Source organism: Bombyx mori, chromosome 22 (genome assembly GCF_030269925.1).
Source record: "Bombyx mori chromosome 22, ASM3026992v2".
NCBI lineage: Eukaryota > Metazoa > Arthropoda > Insecta > Lepidoptera > Bombycidae > Bombyx > Bombyx mori.
Genome location: NC_085128.1, coordinates 10,731,751 through 10,745,672, shown reverse-complemented (window position 1 = coordinate 10,745,672; position 13,922 = coordinate 10,731,751). Strand labels below are relative to the sequence as shown.

The window sequence follows — 13,922 nt, the reverse complement described above, 5'->3', positions numbered from 1 at the left end:
AAAATAAGATATGACTTAAAGGTCTCAGTTACCAGGTCATAAAATCACTTAAAAAAAAACAGATTAGCACTGACTTTTTGGCGGGAACGCGAGGAGTGAAGTTGTGTGATTTGTTTTATTTTGTCTATTTAGTGTTTCTTCGGGTTTAAATGTGTAATAATGGTGGTTTATTAACTGTTTAATATCTGTGAAAGTGCACAAATGTGGGAAAATGAAACAAAGCCGCTGGACGTAACTTCTCGAGATCCTCCAAAAAGTCCACTGAAAAAATCTTAGTAAATGACCACCATTTTACTGAGATTATATTTCATCCCATATCATCTCAATTCATTTCATTTAATTTCATCCCAGTTGATTAGTGTTTCAAATTAATCATCTTCATTTCATTTCACTCCATAATATCATTTTTCATAAAAATATGAATAATTTAGATTAAAATAAGACATGACTTAAAGGTCTCAGTTACCAGGTCATAAAATATCTTAAAAAAAAACAGATTAGCACTTTAATTTTTTTAAGGAATTATATGACCTGGTAACTAAGACTTTTAGGTCAAGTCTTATTTTAATTTTGATGTTTTTTTTTAAATGAACAGTGATACTAAGAAATTAAATGAAGTTGATTATTATGAAACATGGTATAAATTAATATAAGACGACTTCAAAGTCTTAGTTACCAGGTTATAAAATCCTTTAGAAAAAATTACTTACATCAGTCTCAGACCTCAGTCAGTGAAGTGGATGCGTATAGGCAATTTTTGCGCAAATTTTATTTTTTACAATAATATTACATTTATGATAACTGCATTCTATTTGAAAAAACTTACACTATTCGTAAATTATAAAAATGATTTGCAAATTATTGTCAAATTATAAAGGCGCGTTAATAAACTCTTTAACAAAGAGATACCTTAATAACAACATTGCTTGTATAACGAAGATCCACAGGGAAGTCTACTCTCGAATGTACTACCCTACTACAATTGCTTTGCCGGATGGATCAACAATAAACGTTCGGTATCATGAACCTAGGAAAATTATTAAGGTTATTAATACTGATATTTATAATCTTCATTTATACCTAGTTGTAAAGTTTATTAAACACTCCAAAATGAGTGTGTGTGTGTGTGTGTGTGTGTATAGAGATAAAAGGGTTTAAAAAATCCAAGACAACTCCCAACAAAGGTTAACAAACTGTGGTGTACACTCTTACTTTTTTAACCCCAAAGCTACTTTCAGCTTTGAAATTGAATTGTTTTTTGTGCAAACAATGTGAATGGTTCACCAAGCCACTACCTATTGCTGAGTACTCATCTGGAGCCACATCTTGAGCAAGGACATGTCATAGCACTCAGAAAACACTGGAGGAAATTGCAAAGTGGCAATAAAGGTCTCCGGAAATGCATTGATGACTACAGTAATTCTAATACATGAACTATTCTGAATAGATAAAATATTCTCAGGTGGTTGGTGGCTGTTGTTGTCATTGTAGTCCTAAGGTACCTGCTGGTTCATAGGGCCCTCACAAGTTGTCTCCACTTGAACCTGTCTTACGCTTGCCCCCTGACATCACTTCAGGTCATTCTGGCTGGTGGTGTGAGGCCAAAAGTAAATTATGGATAAAATCTTGAACAATTCCAAGCACTAATAAACCAAATATTTTCATAATACTATGTTGTGGAATATGTCTGTTGTTAAATTTGCACATCTCTTTAAAGTTTTAATAAAATAATATAAGTAAATATCTGGTGCTATAGAAAGATAAAATAAAATGAATTTGGGGTTTAAAAAATATATATATGAAAGTTACTCCATTTTTTTGGCACTAATGTTGGCTTTCCTAAATATTTCAAAGAAAATAAATTTCATATTCTTATTTGCATCATCAGATGTATGTGAAAATTGATTTAAATTGTTTCATGTTGCAGTTGCCATTAGATTTATCATTGTTGTCTGAAGATGAAAGAAAAGCACGGCTGGAGAAACGAAAGCCCAAGAAGAAGGTCAAGATTACTGAAGATTTAGGAGATAGTTTCAATGCAAAAAAATACCTCAAATATATAAAAAAGTAAAATAAGAACTTTAGTGATAAATTAATCAATTTGTTGTAGCTCTTCATAGGTTTAATGTTATTATTGTAATAAAAAATTTAATCATTATATTACATTTCACTGAAGGAAATTGTACACACTAATGTGTGTACAATTTCCTTCAAAAGGTGTTAACAGTGTTAGTGGGCATTTAATGCTTCACTGTGATAGTCTAATCAATGTCTTATCTATGCTGTCATTACTGGTGAGACGGTATCCTTATAGGTTGGTGGCATTTACATTAATGTCTGAGCTTTGGTAACCACTAACAGTAGGGAATTGAACATATGGAACATATTTTGTAGTTGTCGTGGCCTAAAGGATAAGACGTCCGGTGCATTTGTATGTAGCGATGCTCCGGTGTTCGAATCCCGCAGGCGGGTACCAATTTTTCTAGTGAAATACATACTCAACAAATGTTCACGATTGACTTCCACAGTAAAGGAATAACATCGTGTAATAAAAATCAAACCCGCAAAATTATAATTTGCGTAATCACTGGTGGTAGGACCTCTTGGGAGTCCGCACGGGTGGTCCGCCTATTTCCGCCGTGAAGCTACTGCATTACTATGCGTTTCAGTTCGAAGGGTGGGTTAGCCGTTGTAACTATACTGAGACCTTAGAACTTATATCGCGAGGTGGGTGGCGCATTTACGTTGTAGATGTCTGTGGGCTCCAGTAACCACTTAACACCAGGTGGGCTGTGAGCTCGTCCACCCATCTAAGCAATAAAAAATATATAAAACATTCACAACCAACACTACATGACGATCACGATCACTCTGTCAAGAGTGACACGATTGAGAAGAAGAAAAAGAAGATGATCTGTAAATTATATCACTTATATAGGTATATAGGCGAGAGTGCAGGGGAATCGTTTAGTGGGCAGGGTACTAAATTCCATCGGCCCGCGGTCAGCTCCCAGTTCCCAGCATCTGCGGACCGTTCAGTCCCACATACCCTGCGCAACGTAGTGTTATAATAGCCGGCAAACTTCTTGAGCATTTGTTGACGTGGTGGGGGTAAGTTTGCGCATGGTACACTCACGTGCAAAAACCTTATTTACTCTGCGTCATAATGCAATTAAATTATTAAAATCAACATATGTATTTATTTATATATTTATTAGAACATCAACAAAAAATATAGGTTAATAATTGTAATAATTTAATCTTGGGGTAAAATAGATATTCCTTCTATTAAGTCAAAACTAGAGCTGTTGCCAGGTCTTCGTTCAGTTGAAGCGAAGCTGGTATTTGTAATTTTTTTTTCGTTATCATATTCTTGACCATTATCATCATCACTGTTTTCATCACCCGAGTCGCCATCATCGTGATAAGCTGACATAGGGCTCATTGGTGTAGTTTACGACTCGGTCGGTTCGATCTTCTTTTTTGTCTATAATTAATTATTTTTTGAAGATATTTGATTCGTAGTAATCGAATGTTACTTTTTTCAATTACCAGCTTCCGATTATTTTCTGGTTTTTTTTCCATCTGAAGCCTAGCTCTTTCATAATTCGTCGTAAACTTCATTCCGAGCCATTAAAATGTATATCTTCTTTAAAATTTTCGAAGCCTTTCTACGGTACGGAGTTTCGCTGCTTGTTATGTAGTTATTATGATTACATCTTTTTATTACAGATTGAACGAAACTATCCATTCCGGTAACTTTCTTCTTCCCTGATCTTTTCTTACCCGGAGTCCCAAGCACGATGAGCAAGCCAGAGCCTTTAGCTTCGTTAATAATGCACCTAACAGTACTCACTGATGTTTTTGTTGCTTCCGAAGTCTGTTTTACTTTTTCCATAATATCATTCTTCCCCTGTTTTATAATGAAGCAATATACGTCGTACACAATTTTTCTACCCTTTCTTTTGAATACTACACCAGTTTGTCGCGGCATAGTGTATTTTTTATAAAAAATCAACAAACACTCAACAAATAGCAATGGCAACAAAGTCAACAAGCAATTATAACAAAATATAACTTAACGATTAGTAACGATAGACTTTTCACTGTACGCAAGCGTACTTTTGGGAGCAAGTGGAACGAAGGCGCGGTGCGGGACGCAAGGTTCGACTGATCTACCAATAACGCGCTCGATACGATTTCCCCTGCCGTCGCGCCTCACCCTCACCACCAAAGTGATCTAAAATTCGGTTCTGCGCAGTCAAGGTCATTTGCTCACGATGTTTGCCGGTTACTATACATACTCTTTGCCCTGCGCGTCCACTAGGCGCAGGACGTAGGAGGTTCGGCTCCCGGTCCGAAAAAGGCATTTTTAAAAAGATTAGGATGAGACACACGGATTTTACCCATACTACGCGTAGCGGTGGCTCTCCTATTCTTCCAGTAGTTTTGACTTCAGTTAATCGAATCGTTACTCGAATATACGTTTATAGAGAGCGTTACTCGTTAGCAAGCATTGCAAGATCATACATTTCATTCAATTTTAATATTAGTTAAGGATTTTTTTCACAAGATTTCATTCTAAGGTCTTTGTTCCCTTTGCCTTCGGAAATGGAGTAAAAAAAACAAAGATATTTTGATTTGAAAACAAAAAAAATGTTTCTGTATTCTGTAGATACCGTACCTACCTACTTAGAAATTGTCAAGTTAGACCAGGAATTCCTACGCCTACTAATGTAAATATGCTATTACAGGTATTTCGAAATAGAGTTTAGCAAATATAAAGTCATACTAAGTTGACAATTCATGGATATTTCATAAATTATCATAATTAAGAAAATTTAAATTGAATTGCCAAAGAAAACAAAAATGGGAACTGAAGCTTTTGGATATTTCAAAAATTTATCTCCAGCATTTCGTCCTTACGTACAAACATTATGTGAAGAATTAAAACTTGGTAAGCCTAAAAACTTGAACAGAATATTATCTTGTTGCAAAAATAATAACAGTACACCCGAATTATAGTATTTTTTTTGCTGTTTGCATTTTGCTTCCTTTTGTGTATAAGCAGATATTGTGACTATTTGCTAATTTATCTTGAAACATGAAAAAGTACACTTATATTCTTGTAGTTGGTTTCTTATCATGCATATGTCTTGAGTATATGCTCAATACTCATACTATTGATGCCAATAAGAGGTAGAGATTTAGAATTACATTTATTCCACTTTGCGCAAGATGAATTTCCATTTTAAATACAACCAAATTACTAATACCAACCTAAAGATGGTGGAACCACTGCCACATTTTGTTAAAGTTCAATTGAGACTGGCCCCGTGTCTTAAGGTCAGTGGTGGCATCTATACTGAAATTAATGATCTAATAAATCAATAATTATCACCTAGTACTAGTACAACAATTGTACTAATGCTGTCCAAATACAAAAATGAAAAAACTTCTGGAATTATTTAATATAATTTAATGTAGTACATTGTAGTTATTGAATAATTTAACAGGCCTCTGCAAGACTAAAATAGATGTTGAAAGAATATCTTGTTTACCTGATGGAGAGGAATGCCAATTCCGTCTGCTATTACCTTATTGTTCTAAGAAATTGAAATGGGAAATATTATTTGATGTATCAATACCATGGTTTGCTCCGGACTTTAAGTTTGATGATGAAAGTTTTTTGATAAGTGAGGATGAAAACTTTCTTGAAGAGAAAGTCCCAAGTCTTGCTAAATGGAATGAAAGTGATCCTAGAGCTTTGAGTAATGTGATATTTGAGTTGGTCAATCTATACAAAAGTCATCAGGTATGTAATTGTATAAAAACTTAAATTGAATCCCAGGTACGCTCAAAAATAGCTGTGTAATTGTACATACACAAGCAAAATTGATAACTTTTTTTCCACCACCTTTAAAATAAAGATGTGTTTACTATGAGTTCCAAATTGATACAAGCATGAAAATAAAGTTTTTTAGATAACTTTGATAGTGTCAATTACGATGTTAAGTGCTGCATACTGGGTATTTAAATTGTGCCATGCCATGATTAGGAGTTCTGACAATATATATTTGAAACATTCAAAAATACTAAAATACTGTGTATTATACAAAATTATATCAGACTTTGACCCAGCAATTTTTACTTATTCATAGTTTGGTAAATGGACTCACTTTTGGTGTTGATCTGGTATTAAGTGGTTCACGGAACTCATAAACATGACACCAAAGCTAAATTTAATTATACAACTGCCCCACCTTTGAAACTGGAATTCATGAGAGCTTCACAGTAGAAACAAGCAGGGCATTTGTTTTTAATTGCTTAGTTTGGTGGATGAGCTCACAGCTCACCTAGTGTTAAGTGGTTACTGGAGCCTATAGACATCTATAACGTAAATGCGCTATGCATCTTGAGATATAAGCTCTAAGGTCACAGACCTCAGTATAGTTATAATGGCTACTCTACCCTTCAAACCGTAATGGCATTGCTGCTTCACGGCAGAAATAGGCGGGGTGGTGGTACCTACCCATGCGGACTCACAAGAGGTCCTACCAGCAGTAACTATGCAAATTATAATTTTGCGGATTTGATTTTTGTTACACAATGTTATTCCTTCACCGCGGAAGTCAATGGTGAAGATTTGTTAAGTACGTATTTCATTAGAAAAATTGGTACTCGCTTGCGGGATTCGAGCACTGTTGCATCGCTAGATACGAATGCACCGGATGGCTACCAATACAGGTTCATAATACACCTTTTTTTTTTATTGCCCTTGTAGGCAGACGAGCATACGGCCCACCTGACGGTGAGTGGTTACCGTCGCCCATGGACTTCAGCAATGCAGGGGCAGAGCCAAGCCGCTGCCTACCGCTACACCTTACTTATTAATAATAATACATAGTTACTGAGTACAATCAACAACAAATTTTTGTTAAGAGCAATGATTTGTTTTTATTTCATTAAAAAAATTACCAATTTCAGATTAGAAAACTGAGTGAGGATGATTCTTCAAGGGCTTATTTTGAATACAGTGCATTACTTGGTGATTCACTCATCTCTGAAAGTAACATCGAAGTTTGGGTTGGAACACATGTCGTTGAATTTTTGATAAAACTTAATGTTGACGTTGGAAGATTATCAGAGCTTTATAGTGATGGGTATTATTTTAAATACATGCATTCCGATTCGTAGAGCAGAACTGTTTTTATAATGAAATTAAGACTATGACTTCATAACATAATCATAATATTACTGGCATTGTAGTTATTTTGGGTTTTTGCCATTGTTTAAGATTACTTGAGAGTTAATGTTACTTGAAACCAAGCTCACTATCTACGCAAAAAAAGTTTCGTTTATTATGATTGTATAAAACTTTGAAGCTGTGTGGCTCAGACTAGCACCACCCTATGTATTCCAGGGAGTGTCGTGAAAGCGACTAAGGGTTTATTGGATAATTGGGCAATCGATAATTTATTGCGCTCACTATCATTATTAGTATTACCAGCGTATTGCAATCGCCAACTGACATTTACTAGTGATTGGGTATATAGTAAGCGTATATTACGATCCACCCGGGTGTTTTCCACCATCCTGCCTGCATCTGCCGCTAATAACTTTTGCTCCGGTTTGAAGAATGGATAGCTGTTATACTATTAAGATTTGGATCTCATGTCTTAAGATAGGTAACATAATTTACGTTGTTGAAGTCTATGTGCTTCTGTAACCACTTAACAAGTGGGCTGTGAGTTCCTCCACCCACCGAATCAATAAAAAAAAACAAATTCGCTTTGATATGTGGCCAGCTTTATTTTTTCCCACGAATCATATTACGGTACCTTGTTTAAAATGTAATTCAAGGGTCGGCAGAAGAATAATTTGTTGATTACGTTCTAGTACTCCTTATTCCGATACTATTTACTTGGTGACTGTTTTTTATTTTATTTATTTATTTATTTATTTATTTATTTATTTATTTATGTACACACAGAAAACAAGACACAGTACAGAGTAATAGGAAAATTATGTACAAAGGCTGTTTTTTCTTCGATACGATTATTTTAGTAGAGCACTATCTAGTTTTCAGTTTGAAAAACCTCTTTTACGACACCCTGTATATATGTACATCAAATATTAGTAGTACTGGACTACGAGCTCAAATTTTATTATTTTAACATAGATATTAAGGACTTATTAATATACATGATACTTACAGCATTGAAGAGAATCCCGGCATTGACACAGCATTGTTACTAGTGAGATATCCAAACTCGACAAACGCAGAACTGATACTATCACCTCTTCTTAATAAAGCCCTGGGGAACATTTCATTACCGCAGTACGTAAGCTTTGAATAATATAATGAATTGTTGTCGAAGCTCCTGATATTATAAGAATCGCAATTGAAGATTTGTCTGTCTTTCATACACCTAAGTGTGCAATAGCTCGCTGCTTGTAAAGTTACGGATTCACGAGGGTCGTCCGTCAGTTCGCTTCAAACTTTTGTTTCACGACTATTACAGTAAGAAGAATTGTAAAACTCTAGTAGGTACCTATGTAAATATCTTCTAAATTTTTTTCGAGGACCGTTCTCTAAGACTGAATGTGTGTTAAATTTGTACATATATTTTTGTAAGTGGAAATAACTTTAAATTTCAGAATGCATCCATCTACTGTTCTTATGGATTATGTACCTATGGTTACCGAACTGCTGAACAGAAAGGTACGACTCCTCAATTTCTTTTGTCTTAATATTATTTCGATTATTACAAATTGTCAATATTTCAGATACATGATGTACTTGTCAATGAAAAATTGAAAAGGGATTTATTAGCATTTTTGGTTGTTAAATATGAAGGTGCCATATTGGAACACGATATAAACAGTGCTGCCTTTCTATTTGAAATCAATGACTTCCATTGGATTTTAACAGTAGAATTGGGTAAGTTCCGGATTTTTTTTCTCAGAAAACGTGTGATACACAGATCTTTTTTGATAGTCCAACCTTATATTATAAATTACACAATTTGGTAATTTCACATTAAGCAAAATTACTTAGTTACAAAAAAAATGATACTGTGAGCATAGCACGTAGTCTGCACGGATAGATACATGACTGTATTCTGGTTTGAAGGACGGAGCGGTCTTCTTACAATGCATTCGAGACATTCATTTTTGTGCTTATTAAAAAAAAGAACTTGCTATTCTATACAATCATAACTATTTCAAAAAATATTTCAGGTCAATTTCCAGAAAAATCTCCAATTTTGACCTTAAGATCAGTTTACCACAGCAGTAAAGGAAAACCAAAATACAAAGTTCTCTCTTCTTGTCCATTAAACAACTTTGAAGAATATGTGGAACAACAAGTAGAATTATTCAAAAACGAATGTAAAGGATCAGTAACTAGTAGTCAACTCGTAAGCTTGGAAAATTAAATAAAAATAATTTACATTTTATTGCATTTGTTTTATTTTATGATCATTTCATAAATAACATTTTAACTATAATAATGAACAGATGATTTTGAATCTGAATTTATTTCACTTTTTCATATGATCATTTAGTGGTGAATTAATGAAATATTTAATTAATTAGTGACTTTTATAAATTAACAATGATGAAAATATCATTTTTTACTTCACATTACATCATTTATCACTTGAGATTATTGGCGGGTTATGTGTGAATAAACCAATTACTGAAAATGTAAACCTTCAAAGAAACATGATCACAAAGAGTTTTTGCAGTGACAAACCATGTCGACGGAAGAACTCCACAAAATAATACTTACACAACAAAATATATTAACTAGGTACTACGAATTTAACTATCAACATTAGTTTGTACTGTTTAGTTACTTAATTTCGTTTGTTTGTTGCCGATCAATTCATATCTATACCTCATGTACATTACTTTCATTCTGTCCCAAACGTTTTCAACGGAGTCTATTGCTGGCCTGACATCCAACATTGCAAACTGATATTTGTTATCGACTTCACCACCGTCGTAATAATCAATGATATAGCGCACGTCCTTCCCACATCTGTCCACAATCCAGTCATGACGGTCGAATGGTAACTCATACCTATAAAGAACTTCTGATAAAAAGCTTTTTTTCTTTAAACTCTTGAAGTCGTCGTGGCCTAAAGGATAAGACGTCCTGATGCATTTGTGTTGAGCGATGCACCGGTGTTCGAATCCCAGGCGGGTACCAATTTTTCTAATGAAATACGTACTCAACAAATGTTCATGATTGACTTCCACGATGAAGGAATAACATCGTGTAATAAAAATCAAACCCGCAAAATTTAAATTTCCGTAATTACTGGTGGTAGGACCTTTAGTGAGGCCGCGCGGATAGGTACCACCGCCCTGCCTATTTCTACCGTGAAGCAGTAGTGCGTTTCGGTTTGAAGGGTGGGGCAGCCGTTGTAACTATACTTAAGATCTTAGAACTTATATCAAGGTGGGTGGCGCATTTACGTTGTAGATGTCTATGGACTCCAGGAACCACTTAACACCAGGTGGCGCTGTGAGCTCGTCCACCCATCTAAGCAATAAAAAAAACTAAAAAAAAAAAAAAAATTTTGCAAGTCGCTGGTACTCATAAGACGGAATCCTGAATTGGGACTGGATGACCATGCATGATTGGTACCAGTTATTATTTTTGACTGTTATCCTATCTTTCAAATTGGGATACGTGAATGCTTCATGATAGAATCAGGTATGGTGATGCATTCACAATATATTTATGGAATTAATGCAATATACTTGGACTTCCCACAGTAGTATAGATATTCTTTATGAAAAAATAAGCTATGCTTGGAATCTCTAGGATTTTTATATAAAATGGCATTAAGTACTTACCCAAGCCAAGAACGTATACGTGCTCTAGGACTATATTGAGTCGCCTTGCCTCCAAAACTCTTCAATCTAGGATGACCACACTCTTTGGCGTGTAAGGCTTCCCATTTCAAAACTTCTTGCCAAGCCTGGGAAAAATGTTTTCCTTTATTTTATATTATATATAATATCATCATCATCATAATTTTTTCCTACTACCCTTTGCTGGGGTGTAGGGCTCCAATCAAATTTTTCCATATAGGTACATAGAATTTAATGTTCAAATTAAATCGATATTATTATATTTCATTTAATTATCACAGTAAAATGAACACCATAGCCCAGTTTGAAAATTGCTGCTTCTGAATTAAATTATAGTTAGAGTGAGATGATCACAAATAATAACAACTTTTTTGTACCTGTTCATTATTAGCATTATGTATCCTAATTATATCGTCCATGTCTTTTGGTTTTATATCCTCATCTTTCCAACGCCAGCCTTTACGCAGCATAGCATTCCAAAACATTTGTTGACTTGGATAAACCCAGAATTCAGTTGAGCCATCAGGCATTGCTCGAGGAATAGAGGAAACTTGTCGGTTTGTAGGCAAGGTGAATGGCTGATCTGGTGCAGGTTGTTGGTTAGCCGGAGGCATCTAAATAATGACAATAATAATGATAAATAATACCATTTTTTATCATAAACACATACAGTAATCTAGCTCTAAATTAGGATTCCCTGTGTTATGTGTACCAGATTAACATACATTATGTATGTTTAAATATATATACACATAATAAACAGACAAAAAGCAAGCCTGTTCATAGACACGCGAATTTTTGCCCCATGTGGGAATCAAGCCCACGACACTGGGCGCAATAGTCAGGGCTGTTAACAAATACAACACCGTGTCAGTTAAATAAAATAATGAATTGTCGTAAAACAGTTGAAAGATTAGATTACTACAGTTTGTTTATATATATTACCATGTTGAATGGATTGATATCATTTCCATGTTGTACTGGACATTCCGAAACCTTTGGCTTCTGCTCCGTTTTGTTATGCATCGGGCACTCAGGTGGAGGATTCACATCTTTCTCTCCGATTTTTATATTAACGTGAGCCTCAGCAGACACCTTATTCCCCATTTGTATGTCTTACGTAAGTCTTCAGAAGAGGAGAAGATCTAAGCTAACTGAACATTTCTTCTAGAACGACCTAGGCAAATCAATAAAAAAATTGTGATCACATATTTTATTATTACTTAGAAAGATTCTATTATATGTTTTAATTTACAAAAGCGAACTAACCTTAGCGTTTTGCAATGCAACTCAAGATTTTGATTATAGATAATACTTTAAAATTTTGATTGAAAGTTATTTTGACATTAACAGACTAAAAGTAATCTTTGCTACTGTATGAAATCCATAGATACCATAAAAATACTTTTTTGTAAAATAATTATATTATTTATAATATAGGTAAAGTATCTCTATATTGTCTTTGTACTGGATATATAGATTGAAATTGATTCTTTGGCAATCTGCTGCTATTGTCAGCAATTTATGCCACTGCTACTTATTAAATTCTATGAAACTTACTGATTGACAATCATTTGATTTAGCACATAGAAAATTACTTTAGTATACTCTGAGTTTTAGAATAGCTAGTACTTTAGTAATGATGGTCAGATCTGGTAAAGACGCTCAGCGGCCTGCCAATAACCGAAGCTTTAAAGACAGCAGAGGACAGACAGACGTGAAGAAGCATAATGCATCGAGTGATCAACATTCAAGCTAGATACAACCTTCAGCAATGAAGAAACCAACCAAAGAAGCCATCCATACTGAACACATGATCGAGACGCCTGCGGATTCTGAAGGGGATTCGCCCAGCCCTCAGAGACTGGATTAATCGCGATCGGAGACGCTTCACTGACCTCATCTATCTCTCTCTCTCTCTTCAATCGGTCCCTCATTGCTGAGGATCGTGACTACGTCCGAATCCGTCAACTTGCTGTCTCCGTCGATCCCGTTCTGTAGCTTGGTGGAGTGCGTCGCTGACAAGTATTTTCAGTTCCTCCGCTATTTAGTCCGACCATCGCTTGGGACCTCTACCCCTAGGCCTTTTTCCCTTGATTTTACCGGTCACCAGTCACCACAAGGCGTTCCAAATTATGGGTATCCCTGGGTGCAACATAACCAAAATACCGCAATATTCTTTGTAGGCAGGTTGTGGATAGACGTTGAGTCTTTTCTATTTTTAACAGCTTGATAATAGAGATGTTGATGCGGCGGGCCGTCCATTGTAATACTTAAAATATATAGGTTTTAGGTAAGGAAGAAGCCCTTATAAATAAGGAAGCAAGAATAATTATTCCTGTTATACCGGTCAGTCAGATTCGCACGAATACGCAAACCCGCAAGTGTAGGACGACATTTGCAAATGATTATGCAAAGTTTTCGCTGCATTCGTGGTTTTCCAAGCTGTGTCGCTTTTTTAACGGACATCAAAGTGCGCGAACCGCGATCCTTCGCGTAGTCTCCCACACATTCGTGTGACCACCAGTTGCGCCCAGCATAGATTAAGCACTTAAGCACTTAAGCGCCCAGGATTGCGAAGGCAACGGACGTTTCGCTATTTTCATAGATCGTGACGTCTACTGTGTAGCGTATCTTCATCAAAAGAAATCCCATAAAAACAGCATGGCTGTTAATGATGTCTGGGAAAGTATTCAAAACTCTTTTTCTCTTCAATGTTCTATTGACGAATTAAAAAGGAAATTCGTGAGACATTCGTAAACAAGTATAAGAGGCCGCTAAGTTTGCGAATGAATGTTCCCTGACAGCCCTTCACATGCGCGCAAACATTCGTACAATGTACGAATATTTGCGCGCATGTGAGTGGCCGGCATTAGATTCATGGAGCGAATTGTGGAATATTTTGCCCAAGTCTGTTTTTAGTATTTAAAATGGAATTCGATGATCGTGTAATGGATATTGTATTGTCTGGGGTAGATTGATGTAAAGATAGTTAATCTACAGATTGGTATACATTTAAAAAAAATTAAATG

General features: G+C 35.3%; 3 protein-coding genes across 3 annotated transcripts; 2 read left to right on the top strand and 1 right to left on the bottom strand.

Moving 5' to 3' along the window:
- Positions 1–418: 418 nt before the first annotated feature.
- On the top strand, positions 419–2,158 carry LOC101739783 (large ribosomal subunit protein mL55). The gene is made up of 2 exons (XM_004926390.4): positions 419–1,044; positions 1,928–2,158. Exons 1-2 carry the CDS (start codon positions 847–849, stop codon positions 2,069–2,071), a joined length of 342 nt encoding a protein of 113 aa, XP_004926447.1. The 5' UTR covers positions 419–846; the 3' UTR covers positions 2,072–2,158.
- A 1,347-nt stretch (positions 2,159–3,505) lies between these two features.
- LOC101740057 (BRISC and BRCA1-A complex member 2) lies at positions 3,506–9,461 on the top strand. Its single transcript, XM_004926392.5, has 7 exons — positions 3,506–4,957; positions 5,517–5,815; positions 6,988–7,163; positions 8,219–8,341; positions 8,662–8,725; positions 8,791–8,944; positions 9,244–9,461. The coding sequence occupies exons 1-7, from the start codon at positions 4,870–4,872 to the stop codon at positions 9,438–9,440; spliced, it is 1,101 nt and encodes a 366-aa protein (XP_004926449.1). The 5' UTR covers positions 3,506–4,869; the 3' UTR covers positions 9,441–9,461.
- Positions 9,457–12,406, bottom strand: LOC101739921 (holocytochrome c-type synthase). The gene is made up of 5 exons (XM_004926391.5): positions 12,160–12,406; positions 11,836–12,067; positions 11,268–11,504; positions 10,873–10,997; positions 9,457–10,090 (listed from the first exon to the last, which is right to left on the bottom strand). Exons 2-5 carry the CDS (start codon positions 11,995–11,997, stop codon positions 9,856–9,858), a joined length of 759 nt encoding a protein of 252 aa, XP_004926448.2. The 5' UTR covers positions 11,998–12,067; positions 12,160–12,406; the 3' UTR covers positions 9,457–9,855.
- Positions 12,407–13,922: the final 1,516 nt, after the last annotated feature.

What these genes read in the sequence shown, in the direction of transcription:
- LOC101739783 (XM_004926390.4), top strand. Translation starts at nt 847, where the DNA reads ATGATTTGCAAATTATTGTCAAATTATAAAGGCGCGTTAATAAACTCT. An exon ending in AACCTAGGAAAATTATTAAG is followed by an intron (nt 1,045 to 1,927) that starts GTTATTAATACT and finishes TTCATGTTGCAG; the next exon opens with TTGCCATTAGATTTATCATT.
- LOC101740057 (XM_004926392.5), top strand. Translation starts at nt 4,870, where the DNA reads ATGGGAACTGAAGCTTTTGGATATTTCAAAAATTTATCTCCAGCATTT. An exon ending in ATGTGAAGAATTAAAACTTG is followed by an intron (nt 4,958 to 5,516) that starts GTAAGCCTAAAA and finishes ATAATTTAACAG; the next exon opens with GCCTCTGCAAGACTAAAATA. An exon ending in GATTTTAACAGTAGAATTGG is followed by an intron (nt 8,945 to 9,243) that starts GTAAGTTCCGGA and finishes AAAATATTTCAG; the next exon opens with GTCAATTTCCAGAAAAATCT.
- LOC101739921 (XM_004926391.5), bottom strand. Translation starts at nt 11,997, where the DNA reads ATGGGGAATAAGGTGTCTGCTGAGGCTCACGTTAATATAAAAATCGGA. An exon ending in ATATCAATCCATTCAACATG is followed by an intron (nt 11,505 to 11,835) that starts GTAATATATATA and finishes GTCATTATTTAG; the next exon opens with ATGCCTCCGGCTAACCAACA. An exon ending in ATAATGCTAATAATGAACAG is followed by an intron (nt 10,998 to 11,267) that starts GTACAAAAAAGT and finishes CATTTTTCCCAG; the next exon opens with GCTTGGCAAGAAGTTTTGAA.